At 45.8% G+C, this 24,424-nt stretch overlaps 1 protein-coding gene across 2 annotated transcripts in view; it reads left to right on the top strand.

The window, feature by feature from the left end:
- Positions 1-1,266: 1,266 nt before the first annotated feature.
- The window catches only part of SLF2 (SMC5-SMC6 complex localization factor 2), a 61,136-nt gene continuing 37,978 nt past the window's right edge, over positions 1,267-24,424 (top strand). Inside the window, exons 1-4 of one of the 2 annotated variants that reach the window (XM_042845193.2) lie at positions 1,267-1,883; positions 20,093-20,136; positions 20,851-21,560; positions 22,636-22,693. In XM_042845193.2, coding sequence (XP_042701127.2) covers positions 1,867-1,883; positions 20,093-20,136; positions 20,851-21,560; positions 22,636-22,693 — 829 coding nt within the window. In that variant the 5' untranslated portion in view covers positions 1,267-1,866. Of the gene's footprint in view, positions 1,884-7,181; positions 7,401-20,092; positions 20,137-20,850; positions 21,561-22,635; positions 22,694-24,424 lie in introns of those variants that run through there. The other variant, XM_008179785.4, reaches the window with a different exon arrangement.

Raw genomic sequence — 24,424 nt, forward strand, 5'->3', positions numbered from 1 at the left:
CAAACAACTCAGTTCTCATCCTTTTTACGTCATTATGCTGACCTATAGATAACAGGTTACACAGAATACATATTATTTTGGGGAAGGGGATACAAGAGACATCTGTTGTGGATACATTTGTCATTTTGAAGGGAGAACAAGGTACATCCCTTGACCCTTTGCACTAAATACCTTGGGGATATATGGGAAAGCAACTGCAAACTAACTATCTCTCTCTGTTCCCTCCTCCTTATCTCTATTATTTCTGCTAGTGTGAGTGAAACTGCAGCCATCTGCCAGAAACGTTGACCAATACATTTCTGCTTCAGCCTGCTACAGATCCTGTAAAGCAGTTAGCACAGAAGTAGATGAGAGTTCACAAGATGGAGTCTGGAGGTTTCAGATAGGCCCAGAGCAAAAGAGTTTCATCGGCACTTTGGCTTTCCACTCTCCCGAGTTACCTGGTAGCTATGCCTAGTGGATCCCAACGCTATCTTTCAGGTATTCTCTGTGGAAGTCTTCCACCTGCACCCTCATTCCTCTATCACTGGTTCTGTCCTTTCGTCTTTTAAAAAAAAATTTGCTTTTTCCATCTCAGACCTAAACATTCTGTGAGTTCCAGTTCCTCTTCAGATTAACAAAAGTATCTGCTCTCGTTTTCAGTCTGATTTCCTTGTTGAAATAGCGGGAGGTCTCTTCTGGATGCCAGATCCCTCTCTTGACCTGTGATGGCTTTGGTGTTGTAGTTCACATCAAAACCAGGCTTATTAATGATACAAACAACCCTTGGAATAACAAAGAGTATGATTTAAAAGCAAATATTCTTGTGTACTTGGGGATATAAACCAACACGATCTTAAATTCAAAATACAGTTGGAGAGGAGGTTTGCATTAATGGCTGAGTGGGAACAATGAGTGCAGAAGTGGGGAGGGTTGGTGAGTAGCATGCAGGACAATAAAAATTACACATTGTAGATGACAAGCATCTCAACCATCTCTGTGCTGCGAGTTCCATAAAGGGAAAGGAAGGCAATGTCACACTTCTATAAATGGAGTTTCAGAATGAATAGGTTTCACTGTATTTTGAAATTGAAAGCAAATAGAAACTGTCCAGGAAACCGAGGTTCCTTCTTTCTTTGTGATTTCTGATGCAGCTCTAATATTGGGAATTTCAAATGCATAAACTGTTAATGTGGTATTATTTTAGGGTTATTGACTGGTTTTTTTTCCAGATGATGTGGCGGAAGCAAGAAGTGCATTAATGTAATTCAGTTTTACTGAATCACTGTGGAATTCAACTATACTTTCTGGAGCCTGAAGCAGATTTCCTCCCAGATTGACAATGGTGTTTTGCTTTCTCTTTTTGTGTTGATTTTTTGCCTGGGAGTATTTTTGCCCTTCTCAGAATCAGGTTTTTTAAAATAGCTTTATCTAAAAGCTTAAATTTTGAGAAATTATGTAACAGACTGCAGGATTATGGCCAATCCATTCCAGATGTTAAAGGCCCTTGGGCAGTGTCTAGTTCTTCACTATGATTTATCTGTATTGTGACTAGTCCATCGGGAGCTTCTTGTAGAATATTAGCCAGAACAATAGCATCTTGATTTTGCTGAATAGCAAAAGCATAAGTAATTCTGGAGACAGAAATTAAACTTATTGCTCTAAATGTCTTTTGTAACAAGTACTGTATAGTGCTGATTCCACTCCAAAATCTTAATAGTTTTTCAGATATTTAACTTTCTTGGTTTTTGACTGTTTGTTTTTTTGGGGAGCAAAATGCAGAAATACATGTTTTAAGACTGAACCGTCAGAGAATTCAGGGAACATTAATGAAAACGGAAAGCAAGGGGATTGGACAAGAAGTTTTAAACTCATCTAACTCCTAAAATGCAAGACATTATGAGGTAAGCTTCTTTTAACTGTTTTGCTTAATCCAGAGGAAAGGAATGTGAAAGTGCAGAGACACGTCTAAAATAAGTAAGTCAATTTAGTGCTCTGGCTGGAAGAGACTGGGAACACGAGATTCCTCATTCTCCAGTAGTAAATAATGTTTAGAGTGATCTTAATAGCTACTCTAGTTAAAATGAGAATTAATTAACATAAAGAGGACTAGCAAGTGTTGTATTAAATCCTATTTATACCTGTATCTGTGCCTCTAAAGAGTGATGCCTACATCTTTAGGAAAAAGAACAGGAGTACTTGTGGCACCTTAGAGACTAACAAATTTATTAGAGCATAAGCTTTCGTGGACTACAGCCCACTTCTTCGGATGCATATAGAATGGAACATATATTGGGGAGATATATATACACACATACAGAGAGCATAAACAGGTGGGAGTTGTCTTACCAACTCTGAGAGGCCAATTAATTAAGAGAAAAAAAACTTTTGAAGTGATAATCAAGATAGCCCAGTACAGACAGTTTGATAAGAAGTGTGAGCATACTTACAAGGGCAGATAGATTCAATGTTTGTAATGGCTCAGCCATTCCCAGTCCTTATTCAAACCGGAGTTGATTGTGTCTAGTTTGCATATCAATTCCAGCTCAGCAGTCTCTCGTTGGAGTCTGTTTTTGAAGTTTTTCTGTTGTAATATAGCCACCCGCAGGTCTGTCACTGAATGACCAGACAGGTTAAAGTGTTCTCCCACTGGTTTTTGAGTATTTTGATTCCTGATGTCAGATTTGTGTCCATTAATTCTTTTGCGTAGAGACTGTCCGGTTTGGCCAATGTACATGGCAGAGGGGCATTGCTGGCACATGATGGCATATATCACATTGGTAGATGTGCAGGTAAAAGTACATCTTTAGGGTTAAACCTGCTGTTGTATAGGCATGTTAAATGGCATGCATCTCTAGTGTTTATTCTTTGCAGGTCTCCCACAGAAAATACTTGACTGATACAATAGTAGACAAATGTTTCCTATCTTCACGTTCCTCTCCCTCACTCTTTGCCATGACTATCTTCTCTTTTCAGTTACTCTGATTCAATACTAGCCAAAAGATATCACATATCTAGTTTGTTCAATAAAACAATTGCTGGTTTTGTATTTTCATTATCTTCTCCTTCAGATGCCCATATGACTAACATGACGTCCTAACCTCCTGCTGCCATTAACCTCTGCTTGAATCTATTTGACCTTTGCAAGACAGCAGTGCTCGCTCTGCAGTTTTCTTCAAACAGATTGGTGTATGGCATGCCTCGCTTTGGCTGGTTATTTGACCACTTCTTTACATACTGCCCCCAAATCCGTTTCAAAATACTGCCAGTTGTTCAAAGCTGAGAATTCTAAACTGAAAGGAAACGGCAATCTTCATATTATAATTTGCCCTCATCTCCTCAAGAGAATTGCAGAAATAATCCCTAATACTTCAATTCATAGCCTTGGGCAGGAAGCTTTTTGTAAACTTTTAGTTAAAAATGAATTCAGATACGTGCTGTCACTTTTTTGTTCAAGCAAATCTATACAGTAAGACCAGAGGCACCAACTTAATCCTAAAATATCCTTCAGGCCTCAGGGAGAAGGGGCAGTGCAGGGACAGGGCCTTGGTTTGGGTGTGGATGGCCCCCCGCCATTTTTAGGAAGCATCTGACGCTCCTGGATTGAACACATAAGCAGAGTGTACTATAATGGCAGCAGATGTTGTGTTAGTTCCACAATATTTTTTGTGTGTGGTCTCCATTAGAAGGAGGTAAATTAAATGGAAAGAAAAGTGAAGGAAGGGACATGGAAGGAAAGGGGAATAGGCGGGATGGGACAGAAGTGGAATGAAGCAGAGGTGAAGAGAGTGTAATGGAGGGAGAGGATTGGAGCAAACAACTGATCAGCACAGGGCAGTCTATTTTTTTTTTAATCTGTTCTTATACTGTTCTCAACTCCGTAGAATCTAAGCACCTTCCAGTAACTTCTGCCTTAAATAACAAGACAATACATCTGTCATGTTGTGGTGGGTCTCTAATCCTCTCCCCAGAGAGAGAAGCATGTACAACAAAGTGTGTTGTTTTGGTAGGGTTTTAGGTTTGTTTGTTTGTTTTTTGTTGGAGAAGACATGGTCAAAGAAATGTGTCTTGCACTTGAAGCAGAAGGTCCTTGGTTGCTGAAGGAGTTCATTCCACAGGCTTGGCGCAGCCCCTGAGAAAGTTCTATCTCTTGCACAGAGAAGCTTTACCCATAGTGTAGAGAGTTCCATTGTGACAGAAAAGTGTAGTTGTCAAACACTGTCTTCACCTCTGATCATCATCTTTAGATCTTTCAGATATCCTGGGCCCAGGCCATAGAGCTCCTAAAGATAAGGATTAAGACCTTGAACTTGATTGAAAATTCTATAGGGAGCCAGTAGAGAGTGTAGAATAGGTATGATGTGCTTGCTGTAGCCTTTGTTGATGAGATGTGCTTCCCCATCTGTACTAGCTGGAGTTTATTAAGCGCTGAAGGCTTCATGCCCAGCTACACTGCATTGCTGTACTCCCACCAAAAAGTGCCAAAAGGTGTGAACAGGCCAAGTCACCATGATGGGATGTAGTCTCTTAGGGTGACCAGATGTCCCAATTTTATAGGGACAGTCCCGATTTTTGGGTCTTTTTCTTATATAGGCTCCTATTACCCCCCACCCCCGTCCTGATTTTTCACATTTGCTGTCTGGTCACCCTATAGTCTCTTAGCCAACCAGAGATGATAGCCGCTTCTGCAAGTAATGCTTTCTATGTCAGAACTTAGTGTTGGCGAAGAATCCAAGTGTGCTCCTAAACTGCAGCCCAAATTGATTGATTGTAGGTACTGTATATATCCTCAACCAAAGGAGAGTGCACTGTACCTGCAAACTCTTCAAGTCCAGTCAAAACTGTAGAAAGTTTTCTAGATGTCGGCTTTGGTTGCTCCTGTAGCTGCTTGTACCAGCTAGACTCTAGTTGGATCTTCTGCAGTTTTTCCCCAAGGCCACATGGCAGGGGTTCACCACCTGGTCCTAGTTTCTCCACAATGGAGGGTGGGTCTCCACTGCAGTTTTGGTTCTTGGAGGATCCTGGCTGTTTCCATTTTATCCCCTCATCCCCAGTGCAACATCCTTGCTGCTATGTTAATGCTTGGCTTACCTCCTGTTACATCAAACCCCAGTCTTTATGCTGTATGTCTTGGTGGTGGTGGTGAACTTTTTGAAGATAGTACTTTTAGACAAAATAATTTAGACAAAATGTCTATCAGGGATGGTCTAGACAGTATTTGGTCCTGCCATGCGGGCAGGGGACTGGACTCGATGACCTCTCGAGGTCCCTTCCAGTCCTATAATCTATGATTCTATGATTCTATGATTTCAATATAAAGTGTAACTTGCCAATTTCTTTTCTATGGCATTGTTCTGAGGAAGGCAATCACAACCTCTTGTGCACTCTAGTCTTTTATAGTTGTTAGCCAAATGGGCTCGTTTTCCCCCTGGAGCTGCCCAATTACCCCAAGGAGGCACGGGAGTCTAGAAGACGGCTTCAAGTCCTTTATTGATCAGTCAGCTGAGCGGGTGTCCCCCTCGACTCATGCCAGAGGGAGGAACACACCTTACAAGCACAACTGGGCTTCTTTTATACAGAGAGACAAACAACTTAGCGTGTCTAAATTCTGCTAACCTATGCATTGTTTGAATTCAGTTCTAGTAGTAATCAGGATACATCTGTTTAGCTTCCCGTCCTTCACATTCCTTTCCCAGGGTCCGTCCAACCCCCTCCCCTTTTCCATATATCTTCTATACATCCTGTATACGTGCAGCTTCATGCATGGGAAACGACAGTGAGAACTGAGATAAGCATGTTTACTGGGATAACAAGCAGAAGCCGAGATAAACATGTTTTTCGGTTTTTGGGCCTAACATAGTCAATGTCTCTACTTGCTCCTGATTGTACCAACCCTCAAAGGCAATGGTCTTCTGATACTCCGTGTCACAACTACCTGTGCTAAGACTCAATTCATTTAGTCGTTAGACTATTTTACTGACAATTTTTGGAGAGATTATAAACAAACTTGCCTAGAGGAATGTTATAGACAGCACCACCGGGCTTCCCTAAACCTAATTATGGTACTGGCATATGTAGCTGGTGCCTCTATTGATTTCTCTGAGCCTTTGGCCAAGGCTTGAGGTCTTTGTCTATGTCCCACGTGCAACCATTAGTGTTACCCATTCAGTGAATCAGACTAATATAAACCCCGGGCCTAGAAAGGCACCATTTGTTCCAGGCAGGGGTAACTGGGAGGAAAGGGTTGGATGCTCCTCTAGGATTTCGGAGAGAGGGGTTTGCGTCCAGCTTTGTCAGAGGCTTGCTGTATGACCTTGGTCAAGTCCTTTATTCGGTTTTCCAGCTGTGCAAGCGGGCTAACAGCACTTCTCTGCCTCAGAGGGGTGTTGTGACCCTCTGAGGATAAATGTATTAAAGACACACCAATACTCTGGTAACGGGAACCACACAAGCACCGTAAATAGGCCCCTGTGGACTTTGCAGTGGTGGCTGGCTCCCAAAGCCCCTCTTTACACTAGGTCTGTGCACCCCACGTTTGAAGACCCTTGCTCACAGGAGCTTTGTTTGCACAAGGGGACCCCACTACATTGTTCCCCTACTACAGCTGACAGCACAGGGCTGGCTGTGTTTAACTTTGCTTGCGGCCTATATCGAGGGTGGGTATCCGTGTAGTGATGGACGGCGGTGGGAGAGAATGAGGCTGCTCATGGGACGGGGCAGTCTGAGGGACTGGGGCACTGGGTCTGGGCCCCTCAGAAGGGGGGGGGGAAAGGGGGCTGACTGGAAAAGGCAGCAGGCTGGGCTGTCAGGGCAGGGCCCAAGCAGCGACTGAGCCGGCGCGGGGGTAACTCCCCTCACCCAAGGACGGAGCCTCGCCCTCGCCCTCGCCCCAATCGCTTTGTGAGGCACAGACGACGCTTCGCGCGCGCAACAAAGGGAGCGGGGCGAACTTTTCCCGCGCGCAGTGCACGGACCAATGGGAAAGGGGGAGGCAGCACGGGGCGGGGTCGCCAGACCTCTTCCCTCCCCCCCCCCTCCATCCGTCGAGAGGCGGAGCCGGGGGAGGAGGCTCCCGCTCAGCGCCGCTCCCCCGCGCTTACAGCCTAGCGGCCAATCGGTCTCTTGCCCCCCCCCATGCATCTTGAGAGCCAATGGGAGAGGTCGCGCTTGCCCATGAAGCCAATCAGAGCCCCGCACGCAGGAGGGGCGGTGCCGGCAGCGGCGTCGCTCACGGCTGGGCGGTGCTATGGGGAAGGGCGCGGGCGCGGGCGCGGCCCTGGTTTCCTCTGGCGCCTGGACGGAGGCCTCCGTGCAGCCGGAGCCATGACCCGGCACCTCGGCGCTGGCTCCTCCGCGCAGGGCTCGCCCGGCCGCCATTTGAAGCCGGCGGCCGCAGGGCGAGAGGGCGCCCGAGACTGCAGGTACCGCCGGGCAGGGCAGGGACATGGCTCTGGGGCGGGGAAGCAGGTGTCGGCAAAGGTCCTGGCCCGCCCCCTGCCGGCGGGGGGTGACACCCCCGGGAGACCGCAGCGCCCAGCGTGCCCTGGGGGTGTGTGGCGCCCCCCCCCCGGGAGACCGCAGCGCCCAGCGTGCCCTGGGGGTGTGTAGCGCCTCCCCCCCCCCGGGGAGACCACAGCGCCCAGCGTGCCCTGGGGGTGTGTGCCCCCCCCCCCCGGGAGACCGCAGCGCCCAGCGTGCCCTGGGGGTGTGTAGCGCCTCCCCCCCCCCCCCCGGGGAGACCACAGCGCCCAGCGTGCCCTGGGGGTGTGTAGCGCCTCCCCCCCCCCCCCGGGGAGACCACAGCGCCCAGCGTGCCCTGGGGGTGTGTAGCGCCTCCCCCCCCCCCGGGGAGACCACAGCGCCCAGCGTGCCCTGGGGGTGTGTAGCGCCTCCCCCCCCCCCCCGGGGAGACCACAGCGCCCAGCGTGCCCTGGGGGTGTGTAGCGCCTCCCCCCCCCGGGAGACCGCAGCGCCCAGCGTGCCCTGGGGGTGTGTAGCGCCTCCCGCCCCCCCGGGAGACCACAGCGCCCAGCGTGCCCTGGGGGTGTGTAGCGCCTCCCCCTCCCCCCCGGGAGACCGCAGCGCCCTGCGTGCCCTGGGGGTGTGTAGCGCCTCCCCCCCCCCCCGGGAGACCGCAGCGCCCTGCGTGCCCTGGGGGCGTGTGACGCCCCCCCCGGGAGACCGCAGCGCCCAGGGTGCCCTGGGGGGGGGGTGCCTCCCCCCCCCCCGGGAGACCGCAGCGCCCAGGGTGCCCTGGGGGGGGGGGTGTGCCTCCTCCCCCCCCCCCGGGAGACCGCAGCGCCCAGGGTGCCCTGGGGGGGGGTGTGTGCCTCCTCCCCCCCCCCCCGGGAGACCGCAGCGCCCAGGGTGCCCTGGGGGGGGGGGTGTGCCTCCTCCCCCCCCCCCCGGGAGACCGCAGCGCCCAGGGTGCCCTGGGGGGGGGGTGTGCCTCCTCCCCCCCCCCCGGGAGACCGCAGCGCCCAGGGTGCCCTGGGGGGGGGGGGTGTGTGCCCCCCCCCCCCCGGGAGACCGCAGCGCCCAGGGTGCCCTGTGGGTGTGTAGCGCCCCCCCCCCCCCAGGGAGACCGCAGCGCCCAGCGTGCCCTGGTGGGGGGGTGTCATCCCCCAGGGAGACCACAGCGCCCAGCGTGCCCTGGTGGGGGGTGTCATCCCCCAGGGAGACCGCAGCACCCAGCGTGCCCTGGGGGTGTGTGGCGCCCCCTCCCCTCCCGGGAGACCGCAGCGCCCAACGTGCCCTGGGGGTGTGTGGCGCCTCCCTCCCCCCCCCCCCAGGGAGACCGCAGCGCCCAGGGTGCCCTGTGGGGGGTGTCGTCCCCACAAGGAGACCGCAGCGCCCAGGGTGCCCTGGGGGTGTGTAGCGCCTCCCCCCCCCCCCCCCCCCCCGGGAGACCGCAGCGCCCAGCGTGCCCTGGGGGTGTGTAGCGCCTCCCCCCCCCCCCGGGAGACCGCAGTGCCCAGCGTGCCCTGGGGGTGTGTGGCGCGCCCCCCCCCCCCCCCGGGAGACCGCAGCGCCCAGCGTGCCCTGGTGGGGGGGGTTGTCATCCCCCAGGGAGACCGCAGCGCCCAGCGTGCCCTGGGGGTGTGTGGCGCCCCCCTCCAGTCCCGGGAGACCGCAGCGCCCAACGTGCCCTGGGGGTGTGTGGCGCCTCCCTCCCCCCCCCCCCCCAGGGAGACCGCAGCGCCCAGGGTGCCCTGGGGGGGGTGTCGTCCCCACAAGGAGACCGCAGTGCCCTGGGGGGGGGGTGTCGTCCCCACTAGGAGACCGCAGCGCCCTCCACCTCCTAGGGAGACACCAGAACTCAGTATGTGCTGCTGCATCTCAGTTTTTCTAGGAGGATTCGCCCGTATATACATTTGCAAGTGCCCAACTCAGAGGAAAATAAGTACTGTAGTGTGCTACTCTCCTAAGTTCCACCCACTTGAGACTGTCAGACAGGTGCCTTCTGGGCTTGGTTTGGCCTTCGTGGGGTGCAAAGTATTTCTTGTGGTTTAGGAGGGTTGTTGGACTCGCCTCTATGGCGCTCCTGGTTGTTGCTTATGCAGTTCCTGTGTTCATGTGCGTGTTGGTGCTGCTGTTTGTTTTTCTCACAAGCAGGTGAAGAATTGATAGTGTTGTGTTGCTTAATAACAGGTGCTGATGGCAAATTGATCTCTCCACTCTTTGGAGAGTTGTAGGTCGGGGTAGGCAACCTATGGCACATGTGCCAAAGGCGGCATGTAAGCTGTTTTTCGGCGGCACTCACACTGGCCACCGGCCCGGGGGGCTCTGCATTTTAATTTAATTTTAAATGAAGCTTCTTAAACATTTTAAAAACCTTATTTACTTTACATACAACAATAGTTTAGTTATATATTATAGACTTATAGAAAGAGACCTTCTAAAAACATTAAAATGTATTACTGGCATGCAAAACCCTAAATTAGAGTGAATAAATGAAGACTTGGCACACACTCTATATGCATCCGAAGAAGTGGGCTGTAGTCCACGAAAGCTTATGCTCTAATAAATTTGTTAGTCTCTAAGGTGCCACAAGTACTCCTGTAATTTTTGCGGATACAGACTAACACGGCTGCTACTCTGAAACACTTCTGAAAGGTTGCTGACCCCTGTTGTAGGTGATGGGCTAGCTCTTTCTTTACTTTTATTTGGTGCCAGTGGTTCTGATAACAGTAGATGGCTGAATGGCAGACTTGGGAGCAAATTGAAAATGGTGGCTGACCCAAAAAGTACTAATTCAGCAAGTCAGTCATACTGGAGTCCTACCCATGTGTGCAGAGGTTGCAGCTCTCAATATGTACTAGTCTGTTTTGAGTCCAGCAAGAACTGTAGCTAATTTGAGAGAACTGGTTTTAAGAGCTCAGATCAAAAGAGAGAACTTCTGTTTATCTTTAACTCTAGTTGGCCTGTCCCAGATATGATTAATACCAGCTCATGATATTGAAATCAAATCAACGTGAGGGTGGCACCAAATGACATTTTTTTATATCATCTGGGTTCATCTGTCCAGCTGTTCATGTAACCCATGCTTGCTTGGTGTGGTGCTGTGTCCTCCTCTAGTGGCACCTAGCCCAACTAGAGATTGATGAGTCAGCTACAGTCTTAGGTAAGAGCCATATGGCTTTTAGCTCATGCAGTAGAATCTCGTACACTAAGCTTCAGAGGTCTCGGGTTCAGTCCTGACCACCGATGACCAGATTCTATTGGTGTTACACTTGCAATCAGATGAATTCTGCTGATGACTTGGTCAGCTCCATCCCAAACTTTCTGTATGTGACAGGAGGCTTTCTCCTACATAGTGGAACACCTTATTTTGCCCTTCTATTTCCTTTGTTTTTCCTCCATCTTAATATTACCTGTTCTGGAATGGAAACCGGTATGGTTTCATTGTCCTCTCTGTACGACTTCCTATTTGGGAAAGTGAAACTGATCTGTGTGGCTTTTGTTCTTTGTGAAGCGTTCAGATGAAAGTGGTTATTTTGAAAATGTCTGTTGGCCAACTTGCATCCTGGTACTTTGCAGACTTTGAAAAGACTGTCATGAGATGGTAGATATTAAAAAGCTTCCAGAGGGACAAAACAAAGTCATCACTCCTGTAGATATATTAGTTTGAGATGCTATTGTGGCAAGGGCAGATATGTTTGGTACCCTGCTCCCATTTTGTGTAACTGCTTTGTTTGATGGACTAGAAATATTGGTGCTGCTGCAGATTTCTTTAAAGATTAAACATGGATCTGAAGAAGATGGATATAGATAATAAACACTTTGGAAGGACTGTGGGCCCTTATGTTCTTAGGGTATTAAACAGATTAGTTTCAGTGGTTAAAAGTACTTCTTTATAAGGAGCTTTTATTAAAAATAGGCTTGTACTGTTATTTCCTGTTTTATGAGATACAAAGAAAGCTTGAAAAGTGTGTTAGATGGGTTGTTTGCTCTTTTTTTTTTTTTTTTTTTTATTTGAAGGATTTTGTTTGCTGCTTGTCTTATTATCAGGAATGTCGAGTAAGATCATCCCAGTTGTGTGTGGGGTCCCCCTGAGTCCTTTTTGGTGGTCTCGGATGTATTGTGTACTCGCACATTATTTGAAAGATTTAGTAAAGGCTTTTTTTCCCCCTTTAAAATGTTTTTGTCAACATCTTCCTCAATTTACGTTTTCAAGTCTGACTGAAAATCTTTCCCCTCTCAATTACTTACTTTCATTCTTTTAATTGTTGTGACACTGTCACTTCACTAGTTCTCCATCTTCCAGGGCTGATGGCCTGGATTTTCAATTATCAGAGGGTAGCCGTGTTAGTCTGTATCCACAAAAACAACAAGGAGTCCGGTGGCACCTTAAAGATTAACAGATTTATTTGGGCATAAACTTTCGAGGGTAAAAAAGGTGCCACCGGATTCCTTGTTGTTTTTGTGGATTTTCAATGTTTGTTTTTAAAGGGGAGGCAAAAATGCACTGCTTCCCAAAATACACACAAACCTATGCATCCTTTTAGGTTTTTACCCCTACAGAGTTATTTGTCTGTGTTGTGTTTGCCTTTATCTGAAGTATCTAATACCCTCTCTCAGACAATGGAGTATATTAGTCTTGAGTGATCATTGACCTATTAATAGGACAGCTACTATCGCCCATGGTTACAAAAGGCAATGTGTCTTTAAGGTCTGTCCTTCTACCCTTTCTGTTCTAAATTTTACAGTGACATTAAAAAAACAAAAATTGATGGAAAGAGCAAATATCAAATAAAATTGCATACCATTTACTATTTTAACCCTGAAAGAAAGGCATATATACTCAGGTTTTTCTGTCCCTTCTTTTGGACTGAAGTTTCTGACCACTGTTGCTTCAGAGTGCAAGGGCTGGGAAGATCCTACTGCTGTGGGCCTGCTGGGAGAAGGCTGGAGAATAGAGCTTCCTCCAAGAGCCTTTCTTCTCCTGCTGGGTGAGGCAAAGGTGGAAGATATTTAATTATCACAATAATGATGATCAGGGCTTTTTATGTACTATTCATGACTTGTCTATCTTGATAATATGTAAAATGATTTTCTCCTAAATATGGATTTTCCCCCAAGTGTGGCTGTGATGTTACATCTACCCTAGATGTTAACAAGAATACATAGTTAGTTTTTATATGGTCATATAGTCTGGTCACAGCACACGTTTGTTGCAATTTTGAGTATACTCTGAAATTCAAATTTTAATTTAACCCATTTAAATTAACATTAGGTGCAGGAAATTTCCTGTGTGTGTGCGCCTTAAAAGCAAGGCAATCAAAACTTAGTGTTGTTTTTTTTTAAAGATAAGGTTTCTCCTCCAGTCTTTTTTTTTTAAATCAAATATAAAAATTAATATATTAGTACTCTTAAAAAGTGACTGAAAAGTGCTTCAAACTCAAGCCTCAGTTCAGCAGGGTACTTAAGTTTGTTCCTAACTCTAAATATGTGAGTACTGTAGTCACATTGACTTTCTGGAGGCATGTGCTTAAGTCCCTGAATTGAGGCATTTGCTGGACTTCTAGATACAGCGCTAACCGTCCTTTTCAGGCTCAGAGCTAAAAGTTTTGTAACATGTCTCTCATAGCTTGTTTTATTGGAATTAAGTAATCACTTTAATCTGTAAAAGCATAACCAAAATATGGGTAATTGGAGATCTTAGACAGTCCTCAACAAATAAAGCTGGTCTTTGTAATCTTCTGCTTTTCATCTGCATACTAATTCAGCTTGACTAGAGTGTTAGAAAAAGTACACTCTGGTTACATCACCCTTAGGAAACTATTTTAATTAACATGCATCCAATGAAGTGGGCATTCACCCACAAAAGCTTATGCTCCAATACATCTGTTAGTCTTAAAGGTGCCACAGGACTCTGTTGCTTATTTTAATAAAGACCATTCGCCGTACATCAGACTCCTCCTTTCAACATCATCTGTTTGGAACCTAAAGAAACTTCCACAAATAAAAATAGGAACCATCATGCGAGTCAGCAATAAATTCCTTCTCTTCTGGGAAGAGAGTGTAGATGGTGCTCGTTCCATTACTTTTGAGTTACTGTTATGGGTTCTGCCTCCAGTGGCAGGACTTCAGGAGACCGACTGTGGGGCTTCTGGCCCCCCAGCTCTGGCTGCTGGCCCCTGGCTCTGATCCCAGGCTCCTGCTGCTGACTTCCTGGTCCCGGCTGCATAGCAGTGGGCTCCAACCCCCGGCTTCAGCTGTGCAGACCCTGCTCTGACGATGCAGCAGTGTGCGCTGACCCCCGGCTCCGGCCATTCAGGCTCAACCCTGCCCTTGCCCCCATTGCCCTGGGCCCTCGCTGCCTTTCCCCTCTGACCTCCCCATCCAGGGCTTAATTTTCCTGGGGCTTGCTGAGAAAAGTAATATTAACAAACACTTTTCACAGCAGACTTACTAACTAGCTGGGAGGCTGTGGTAAGTGGTACTTATATGTTGTTAGTATCACATATCATTTATCACAGCCTCCCAGCTAGCTACTAAGTGTGCTGTGAAAAGTGATATTGACAAACATACAGATATCAGCAAAAACAACGAGGAGTCCTTATGGTACCTTAGAGGCAAATTTATTTGGGCATAAGCTTTTGTGGGCTATAACCCATGTCATCAGATGCATGGAGTGGAAAATACAGTAGGCAGGTATAAATACACAACACATGAAAAGATGGGAGTTGCCTTACCGAGTGGGGGGGTCAATGCTAATGAGGCCAATTCAATTAGGATGTGGATGTGACCCATTTCCAACAGTTAACAAAAAGGGGTGAATATCAACAGAGAAAATTACTTTTTGTAGTGCTGACGAGGCCAATTCAATCATGGTAGATATGGCCCATTCTCAACAGTTGACAAGAAGGTGTGAGTATCAACAGAGGGAAAATTATTTTTTGTAGTGACCCAGCCACTCCCAGTCTCTATTCAGGCCTAATTTGATGGTGTCAAGTTTGCAAATTAATTCTAGTTCTGCAGTTTCTCGTTGAAGTCTGCTTTTGAAGTTTTTTTTGGTTGAAGAATTGCCACTTTTAAGTCTGTTGTTGTGTCAAAGGAGATTGAAGTGTTCTCCTACTGGTTTTTGAATGTTACAATTCTTGATGTCTGATTTGTGTCCATTTAGTCTTTTGCGTAGAGACTGTCCGGTTTGGCCAATATACATGGCAGAGGGGCATTGCTGGCACATGATGGCATATATCGCATGGGTAGATATGCAGCTGAACGAGCCCCTGATGGTGTGGCTGATGTGGTTAGGTCCTATGATGGTGTTCTTTGAATAGATATGCGGACAGAGTTGGCAATGCAGTTTGTTGCAGGGATTGATTCCTGGGTTAGTGTTTCAGTTCTGTGGTGTGTAGTTGCTGGTGAGTATTTGCTTCAGGTTGGGGGGCTGTCTGTAAGCGAGGATTGGCCTGTCTCCCAAGGTCTGTGAGAGTGAGGGGTCATCCTCCAGGATAGGTTGTAGATCCTTGATGATGCGCTGGAGAGGTTTTAGTTGGGGGCTGTAGGTGATGGCTAGTGGCGTTCTGTTACTTTCTTTGGGCCTGTTCTGTAGTAGGTGACTTCCACTAAGGGCAGGTCTACACTTAAAACAGTGCGACGGCGCAGCTGCAGCGCTTAAGTGAAGATGCTTCTATGCCAGTCAGTGTAGTTAATCCACCTCCTTGAGAGGCAGTGGCTATGTTGATGCAAGAAGCTCTCCTTCCAACGTAGCACTGTTTACACTGGGGGTTTGGTCGATAGAACTATGTTGCTCAGGGGTGTGGGTTTTTCCCACCCCTGCGTGACCTAGTTATACTGATATAAGTGTAGTGTAGACCTTGCCTAACAGTAATATGTCACTAATTTTTATATCCTGCTTTACAAGACACTCTTTGGCTAAATGTTCTGACAAGTGTGTTGGGTGCGCCCTATGCCAGTTGGCACAAAGGGGCTATTAGGGTCAGAGGTCTCAGTCCAAATGGAGCCCCATTGAGCTAGGTTCTGTACAATGACATGTTAAGAGAAAGTCCCTGCTCCAAAAGATTACAATTTAGGTAGATGAAGGAAGGGGTAGAATGCGAAACAGACAGTATGTGACTTGTCTAAGATCACAGAGCAGGTCACTATCAGGGCTGGGACAGGAACTCAGTTCTCCTGAATCTAATCCATTGTTTTATCCATTAGACCACACTGCTTCTCGTTTTACTATCATATTTTTTTTTCCTGATTAGTGGCTAAGATTTCTGTTTCAATTAAAGGATTTAATCCTTGATCAGGGTAGAAAGCGTTGCTTGACTGGCTCCTTTCTGAAAGGACGCAGAAGTTAGAGCTGGCCAACTTGCCTATCTTGAGTCTCTCTTGTGTGGGTTTTCACAAGATTTAATTGTCACCCCTTTTGATAGATAGGTAGTTGGGTGATTAATGCAGCAAAAGCAACACTCTCTCATCACTGCACTGACATTGAGTTTTATGTCATCTGATCCAAAAGGGGAGTCTTTCTGCTTCTGTACTGTCTAACTGAGTTTGGAGTCTGAAAAAGGGCTACGTGGCTAAAGCACAATCCACAGAAGATGGAGGTGATACTGGATGATTTGGAGTGACCTCTAGAGAAAATGGTAGAGTTTTTATCTATCCTCTTGAAGGTGGTTTGGTTTTGGTTTTGCCAGCTTCTTATAGTAAGATATACAACATATAGTTCATGTTGGATTGCAGTTGTTGCACATAATGTCAAATAGCAGCAGTGCCCAAACATTTGCTTTTGAGGGAAAGGGTGCGTACATTTGGCAAAGAGATTCCCCTTGAATGTATACCTGGTCAGATAGAGACAAGGTGGGTGAGGGAATATCTTTTATAGGACCAACTTCTGTTGGTGAAAGTGATCAGTTTTTGAGGTTATTCAGAGCTTTTCTTTCTGGGAAACTTACTCAGGCCAGGACTACACTATAGACCTATATTGGTATAACTAGGTTGCTCAGAGGTCTGAAAAATCCACACCCCTGAGCGATGTAATTATACCAACCTAACCCCCTGTGTAGATAGCGCTATGTCAGTGGGAGAGCTTCTCCTATCAACATAGCTACCGCACGTTGGAGAGGTGGATTAACTACACTGAATGGAGAAGCTCTCCCATCAGTGTAGTAGTGTCTTCAGTAAAGTGGTGCAGCTAAGCTGTAGTGCTGTACATGAAGGCAAGCCCTCAGGGCGGGTCTACACTTAAAATGCTGCATCTGATACAGTTCTACATGGGAAATTATTGATGATGGGAATTAATATGAAAATTGAAAGGTGGATAAGGAACTGGCTGAAGGTAAGACTACAGTGGGTCATACTGAAAGGTGAACTGTCAAGCTGGAGGGAAGTTACTAATGGAGTTCCTCAGGGATTGGTCTTGGGACAAATTTTCATTAACATTTTTATTAATGACCGTGGCACAAAAAGTGGGAGTGTGCTAATAAAATTTGCAAATGAGACAAAGTTGGGAGGTATTGTCCGTACGGAAGAGGACCAGAATATCATACAAGAAGATCTGGAGGACTTTGAAAAGTCTAACAACAAGAATTTTTGCTGTAAGCTGGGGACCGATCATTTGGAAGAGACAGAGGCGGAGAAAGACCTGGATGTATTGGTTGATCACAGGATGACTATGCCAATGTGATACAGCCATGAAAAAGGCTAATGCAGTCCTAGGATGCATCAGGCGAGGTATTCCAGTAGAGATAGAGAAGTATTAGTACCATTATACAAGGCACTGGTGAGACTTCATCTGGAACATTCTGTGCAATTCTGGTCTCCCATGTTGAAGAAAGATTAATTCAAACTGGAACAGGTGCAGAGAAGAGCTACTAGGATGAACTGAGGAATAGAAAACCTACCTTATAAGAGGAGACTCAAAGAGCTTTGCTTGATTAGCTTAACCAAAAGAAGGCTGAGGGGAGGTATGATTGTCGTCTATAAATACATCAGAGGGATAAATACCGGGGGGGAGAGGAGTTATGTAAGTTATGTCGCCAATGTAGACACAAGAACAAATGAATATAAACTGGCCATCAATAAGTTTAGGCTTGACATTAGGCAAAGGTTTCTAACCATCAAAGGAGTGAAGTTCTGGAACAGTCTCCCAAGGGGAACAGTGGGGGCAAAAAACCTGACTGGCTTCCAGACTGACCTTGATAAGTTTATGAAGGGGATGTTCTGTTGAGACTGCCTACAGTGGCATGTGACCCATCTGCGACTGCTAGCAGCAGATATCTCCAATGGTTGGTGATGGGACACAAGATGGGGAGGGCTCTGAGTTGTGACCGAGAATTCTTTCCCATGTGTCTGGCTGGTGGGTCTTGTCCACATGTTCAGGGTCTATCTGATTGCCATATTTGGGATTGGGAAGGAATTTTCCCTCTGGTCAGATTGGGAGAGACCCTAGGGGTTTTTCTCCTTCCTGCGTAGCATGGGGCATAGATCAATTGCAGGTTTAAACTAGTGTACGTGGTGGATTCTTTGTCACTTGAAGTCTTTAAATCATGCCTTGAGGACTTCAGTAGCTCAGCCAGAGGTTAGTGGTCTATGACAGAAATAGGTGTGTGAGGCTTTATGGCCTGCAATGTGCAGGAGGTCAGATTAGATGATCACGATGGTCCCTTCTGGCCTTAAAGTCTGAGTCTGAGAAGCATCGCTGTAGCGCTTAAGTGAAGATGCTCCTGTGCCGATGGGAGAGACCTCTCTGGTCGGTGTAGTTAATCCACCTCCCTGAGAGGCAGTAGCTACGTCGATGGGAGACGCTCTCCTGTACATTGTTTTGTGTGTGTATAGTCAAGGTGAAGTGGCTTGAAGTGGCATTACCACCGCTCTAGTTATAGGGAGGAAAAGAAGCCGGGGGGGGGGGAAGCAACTTGGGGGGAGGGGGGGTTGTTAGTGGATTATAGATTGTTGTAATAAGCCATAAATCCAGTGTATCTATTGAGTCCATGATTTTTAGTGTATAGCAAAAATTTTAATTTATGCTCCCAGGCTATCTTTTGAAAGCGGCGTGCTGGTTTCCTTTGACGATTAAGACTGATAGGTCAGAGATAGTGATCGCTTTGTGAAAAGCGTTCACCCACATGTGATGTAATGTTTTTTGTCTCTTATCACTTCCCTGTGTGAGTACATTTGACAGCGTAGTGATTGTCTGGTTTCACCCACATAGTTGCTATTGGGGCATTTAGTGCATTGGATGAGGAACACCACATATTGTGCTAGGCATGTGTAGGAACAACGGATCTTGAAAGGTGTGTTGTGCGGGTGTTGATCATTTTACAGTAGAAATAGATTATTGGATAACAAAGAGCAAAGGCAGTGTGTTCAGAGAGGAGGAGGTTGCAATTGTAAATCCGGGATGTTTTAAAAACTATACCTAAGTATCTCCAGAGCTTGATCAGCAAGACTGGTTAATTGAGATTTTCAGAGTCGAATGCAGGGGTTTTAGCCACACAGGTTCAGTCAAAATTAATAGAAGCAGTGTGGCTAAATCCCCTCATCAGCTTTGAAAATCTCACCCTTAAAAAATGACCACTTAGTACCAGTGTTCCCTCGAATTTTTCCCACCCATGTGCGGAATGAATTTTGTTATGTGCACCATTATAGACGTGATGTGTGGCACATCACCTTCATATCGGTGCACATAACAAAATCCATATTGTGGGGTGGGGCCAAGAAGTTCGGAGTGTGCGAGGGGGCTCTGCTGGGGCAGAGGGATGGGGTGCAGGGGAGTGAGGGCTCTGGCTGGGGGTGCAGGCTCTGGGGTGGGGCCAGGGATGAGGGGCTCAGGGCTGGGGCAGAGGGTTGGGGTCCAGGGATGTGAGGGCTCTGGTGGTGCAGACTCTGAGGTGGAGCCGTGTATGAGGGGTTTGGGGTGCAGGAGGGGGCTACGGTGGGGAGAGAGAGGACTCCCTCCCCCCCCAGCTCTTTCTCCCCACAGCAGCACCTGGGCTGGGCGGGGGCACTTCTCCCTGCCGCAGCAGCTCCGGGGCTGGGGCCACAAGATAGGTGCCCCTCCCCTGGCCCCCACAGGTCTGGCTGGGGCTGGGTTTGGGGAGGGGGTTCCCCACGACAAGTCCAGACTGGGGCCAGGCCGTGCTGTGCTTCGCTGGCCGCAGCTGGGGCCGGGCCGTGCTGCCCCACCCAGGCCCCGGCATATTTGGGGCTGGGGGGCCACGCCGGCCACGGCAGGTCTGGGCCTGTGGCATAGTTGGGGCCGGGGGCTGCCCCGGCTGTGGTAGGTTGGGGGCCAGGCTAGGTTGGGGCGCCCCCTCTCCCGGTCGTGGCAGGTCAGTGAGTAGGTTCCCTGAGTGCCTGCACAGCGCTAAATAGACTGCTGCGCGGCCGCACAGCTTACAGAGAACTTAGCTTACTACTTTTTATAGTTTCTCATACCATTCGGAGTAGGAAAAGGAATTCTGTCATCTGCTTGTTTTTTCAAGGCTTTATACTGGACAGAATGCTATTGGAACTTAGTTTTAACACTTACAAAATTTTCTGTAACAAATGGGTAAAATATTACAGGATTTCAGTTTTATCTGTATTTCCTACAGCAGCATTGATATTGTGAAAACTGTATATTTAGGCTATAATACTTCTGTTTCCTTTTCAGAAATCAGTCTATTACAGATTTCTTCAAACCAGCTCCAAAACAAGGTAAGTTAATCATTGTTATGGAAGATCTTTCATACATGAGTTTTCCTAAATTATACAAGTGCAGAAATCTAACTAAACTTATTTCCAGTTGTGAAACTTCTAACCTATAGAAGACCTTAGCTGTATAACCAGATGTTTAAGAAATGTTGCTGATCAGTTTCATTTTTATGTTTTGGGCATGAAAATACTGTTTGAAATAATTTACATAGTGCAAGTGAACATTGAATTGCTTAATAGTCTGTTTGGCTGGTGAGAGAGAAAGATGGAGTAAGAAAAGGTGTGTTCTTAATTCGGGTTCGTTAACTAAGCTAGCAGTAAAGAGACAGCAACTCAGTTTTTAACTCTGGTTAGCAGGTTGAGTTAGTCTCTAGGGGCATGATGTTGAACTCAAGCTGCTAATCCAAATTAGTTTTTAACTTGAGTTAACAGCTTGAGTTCAACCCCACATTCCCATAGAGGCTTTAACTCAAGCTGCTAAACAGAGTTAAAAGCTGAGTTGCTGTGTCTTCACTGCCATATTACCCAGAGTTGGCTAACTCTGGTTAGTTAACCTGAATTAAGGACATAACTTTTCTTTATTTGACAGTAGGTTCTGCATTGTTACTTCATATTTTGTGTCTAAAAGCTTCTTTATTTCTCTTTGTAATAGTGTGGTGACTAAATTATGCATAATTAATTTTTATATTTTGTATCTTTTTAAATTTGGCAATAAAGACAGAATTGTATTGTGTTCTCCGGACAAAAGAAATGTAAAAAATGGGGATGTTGAACTGTCGGTCATACGTACAGAACGATTTGAAAAGAAAATATCATCTCAGAAGAAAACTAGAAGGGAAAAGATTCCAGTCCAATCACCAAACAAGAGTCCTGTAATGGATGACTTATTGAGAGGAGCTAACAGAGAGAAAAAAGACAGTCCAAAAGTTTTAGAGAACAATAGAGCATGCCCGGTGCTAAGCACAAAGTATCCGAAGGTTGTGGTTCGAAAACTCCTTATGTCTGCAGGCCCTCCCAACTATTCCTTGACAAAAAAGGATACGACCAGTAAGAGAGAACCGGGGAGGAATGAAAAGTGTCCAATTAAAACAAGAACACAGTTGTTTTATGAAAATGGTAGGGAACAGCGGATTGACTGTATGGATCTAGAGGAGGCCAGTTCAGATGCCAGCAAATGGGTTTCAACATCAGAAGCTGATGTCTTAAAAAACTATGCCAGAAGTAATGGTAATGTGAACAATAAGCCTTTGTGCCAAAAAGCCGGGCATTCCACAAAGCTCCAGTACAGCCCTGGTGAGTCTCAATATTGGTTACCACTGGAAACTTACTGCAAAGAAGGAGAGCAGAAGAGACACAGAATGGAACAGTCTAAACTGCAGCCCTTCAGTCCAGTAAAGGTATTCTTAGGAACAGGTATATCAAACCAGGTATGTCTGCAAGTGTCAATAAGGGCCAAACCTCTGACCAATATTTTAGGTGAATGTGATTACGTAGGGCATATATTACATAGTATTGTCTTTTTAAGCAAAGCATTGATAAACTGATTAATAGCTATTTTTAGGTTAGTCAGAAATAACTAGCTTAAAAGTTATCTGCTCAAAACACAAGACTACCCAAGCTAGGTAGAAGTTTACTTTAACACACCAAACCTTGAGGACCCATCTGATAATTCATAACCTTAAGTCATAACCATTGAGCAATAGGAAGGGACGTTAGCTCTCTTCCTGGAAGCAGTGGTCTCCTTTCATTCTCAATTTTCAGTGTAAACAGTGCTTTGATGGAAATTGCAGTCCGCCTCCCAGTGGTAAACTTAAATGCAAAGGCAGATGTACTGATGCTGGAAACCAGTACAAGTATGCAAAAATAATATAAAGTGAAGATATTGATTTAACTGATGGCATTTTATTTAAAAAAAAAAGCTTGTTTTGACAAGGTAATTTTAGGTGAAGCAGTGATCCTCTCTCCCTGTATGCCGCTTTTTAGGTATTTACAACTTTAGAATTAAGGCAGCGGTTCTCAGACTGGGTGGGGACCAAAGTGGTCATGACCCCATTTTAATAGGGTCACCAGTGCTGGCGTTAGACTTGCTGGGGCCTGGGGCTTCATCCCTGGGCGGTGGGGCTCTGGCTTCGGCTTTAGCCCTGGGCGGCGGGGCTCAGGTTACAGGCCTCCCGCCCGGGGCTGAAGCCCTTGGGATTGGGCTTTGTCCCCCCACCTGGGGTGGCAGGGCTCGTGCGCACCCAGGCTTTGGTTCCCCCTCCTGGGGTCATGTAGTAATTTTTGTTTTCAGAAGGGGGTCACGATGCAATGAGGTTTGAGAACCCCTGAGTTAGATGTGAACCTTACACTCAACAGAAACAAAAAGTAGTTTTAAATAAATGGAAAAGGCATTGGTGTGTTTTTTCTAAAATTTAATACGGCATTTATTTCACCAACCAACGAGACCTGTTTAAAACCACTGTCAGGCTCAAACAAGTAACTTCTTTTTCATCTTATTAACAGGGCAATGGATGTCTCTTAAGAAAAAGATCAAGCTCTGCTTCATGGGAGACTGCCTCAGGTAGAAACAGTGCTAATGATGTAGAATTAGTTGGAGCAAACAGGTTACCTCATTTTAATGATTAATAAATGAGAATGGCTAGATTCCTTTTGAAGTTTGAATACTGCTTGTATGTGCATGGAGATGAATTGAGACTCATAATTTCATAGAGGCTCATCAGTAACTAAGAAACTAAACCTGAAACTTTACCACAAATATTTTTTTTTTTTTAAGTAATATCAATTAAACAAACCTAACTGTTTCAGTATTGCAATGGTTTGGTCTGTTGTGGCAAAGTTTAAAAATGACTTGGAGCTGATGAAAATATTAAAATACAGTGTATAATTAAATGGTGCTGTAGCCATGTTGGTCCCAGGATATTAGAGAGATGAGGGCTTTTGTAAACTTGAAAGCTTGTCTCTCTCTCTCCAACAGAACTTGGTCCAATAAAAGATATTACCTAACCCACCTGGTCTTTCTCTAGTAGATAATTAAATCAGGCTATGATGTTGCAGAAATGACCCGTGTTATCAGTTTGCTATAAAAGGATTAAGTGTGAATTCCTAAAACTTTTAAACATAGAAACCACAATACTGATTCAAGACTAATTTGGAAATGCCACCTTTACTGTTGTTGTTTTACAATTTTTGTCTTTTCAATATTTAGGGAAAAAAAGTGGTTTTACTTTTTAATTAGGGCTGTCGATTAATCGCAGTTAACTCACGCATTTAACTCAAAAAAATTAACTGGGATTAAAAAAACTAATCGCGATTCATTGCACTATTAAACGATAGAAGAATACCAATTGAAATTTATTAAATAGTTTTGGATGTTTTTCTACTTTTTCTAATATATTGATTCTATTACAACACAAAATACAAAGTATACAGTGCTCACTTTATATTTTTTATTACAAATATTTGCACTGTAAAAATGATAAACAAAAAATGGTATGTTTCAGTTAACCTCATACAAGTACTGTAGTGCAGTCTCTTTGTCGTAAAAGTGTAACTTACAAATGTAGATTTTTTTTTTTTGTTTTTGTTTTTAGTAACAAAAAACAATGTAAAACTTTAGGACCTACAAGTCCACTCAGTCCTACTTCTTGTTCAGCCAATTGCTAAGACAAACAAGTTTGTTTACGTTTACAGGAGATACTTCTGACTGCTTCTTATTTACAATGTCACCTGAAAGTGAGAACGGGCCTTCACATGGCACTTTTGTAGCGGCATTGCAAGGTATTTATATGCCTGATATGTTAAACATTCATATGCCCCTTCATGCTTCGGCCACCAGTCCAGAGGACATGCTTCCATGCTGATAATGCTCGTTAAAAAAATAGTGCATTAATTACATTTGTGACTGAACTCCTTGGTGGAGAATTGCATGTCTCCTGTTCTGTTTTACCTGCATTCTGCCATATATTTCATGTTATAGCAGTCTTGGATGATGACCCAGCACATGTTCGTTTTAAGAACACTTTCACAGCAGATTTGACAAAACGCAAAGAAGATACCAATGTGAGATTTCTAAGGATAGATACAGCACTTGACCCAAGGTAGAAGAATCTGAAGTGCCTTCCAAACTCTGAGAGGGACAAGGTGTGGAGAATGCTTTCAGATGTCTTAAAGGAGCAACATGCCGATGAGGAAACTACAGAACCCGAATCACCAAAAAAGAAAATCAACCTTCTGCTGGTGGCATCTGACTCAGATGATGAAAGTGAACATGCGTCGGTCTGCACTGCTTTGG

The sequence above is a fragment of the Chrysemys picta genome, chromosome 7 (assembly GCF_011386835.1).
Source record: "Chrysemys picta bellii isolate R12L10 chromosome 7, ASM1138683v2, whole genome shotgun sequence".
NCBI lineage: Eukaryota > Metazoa > Chordata > Testudines > Emydidae > Chrysemys > Chrysemys picta.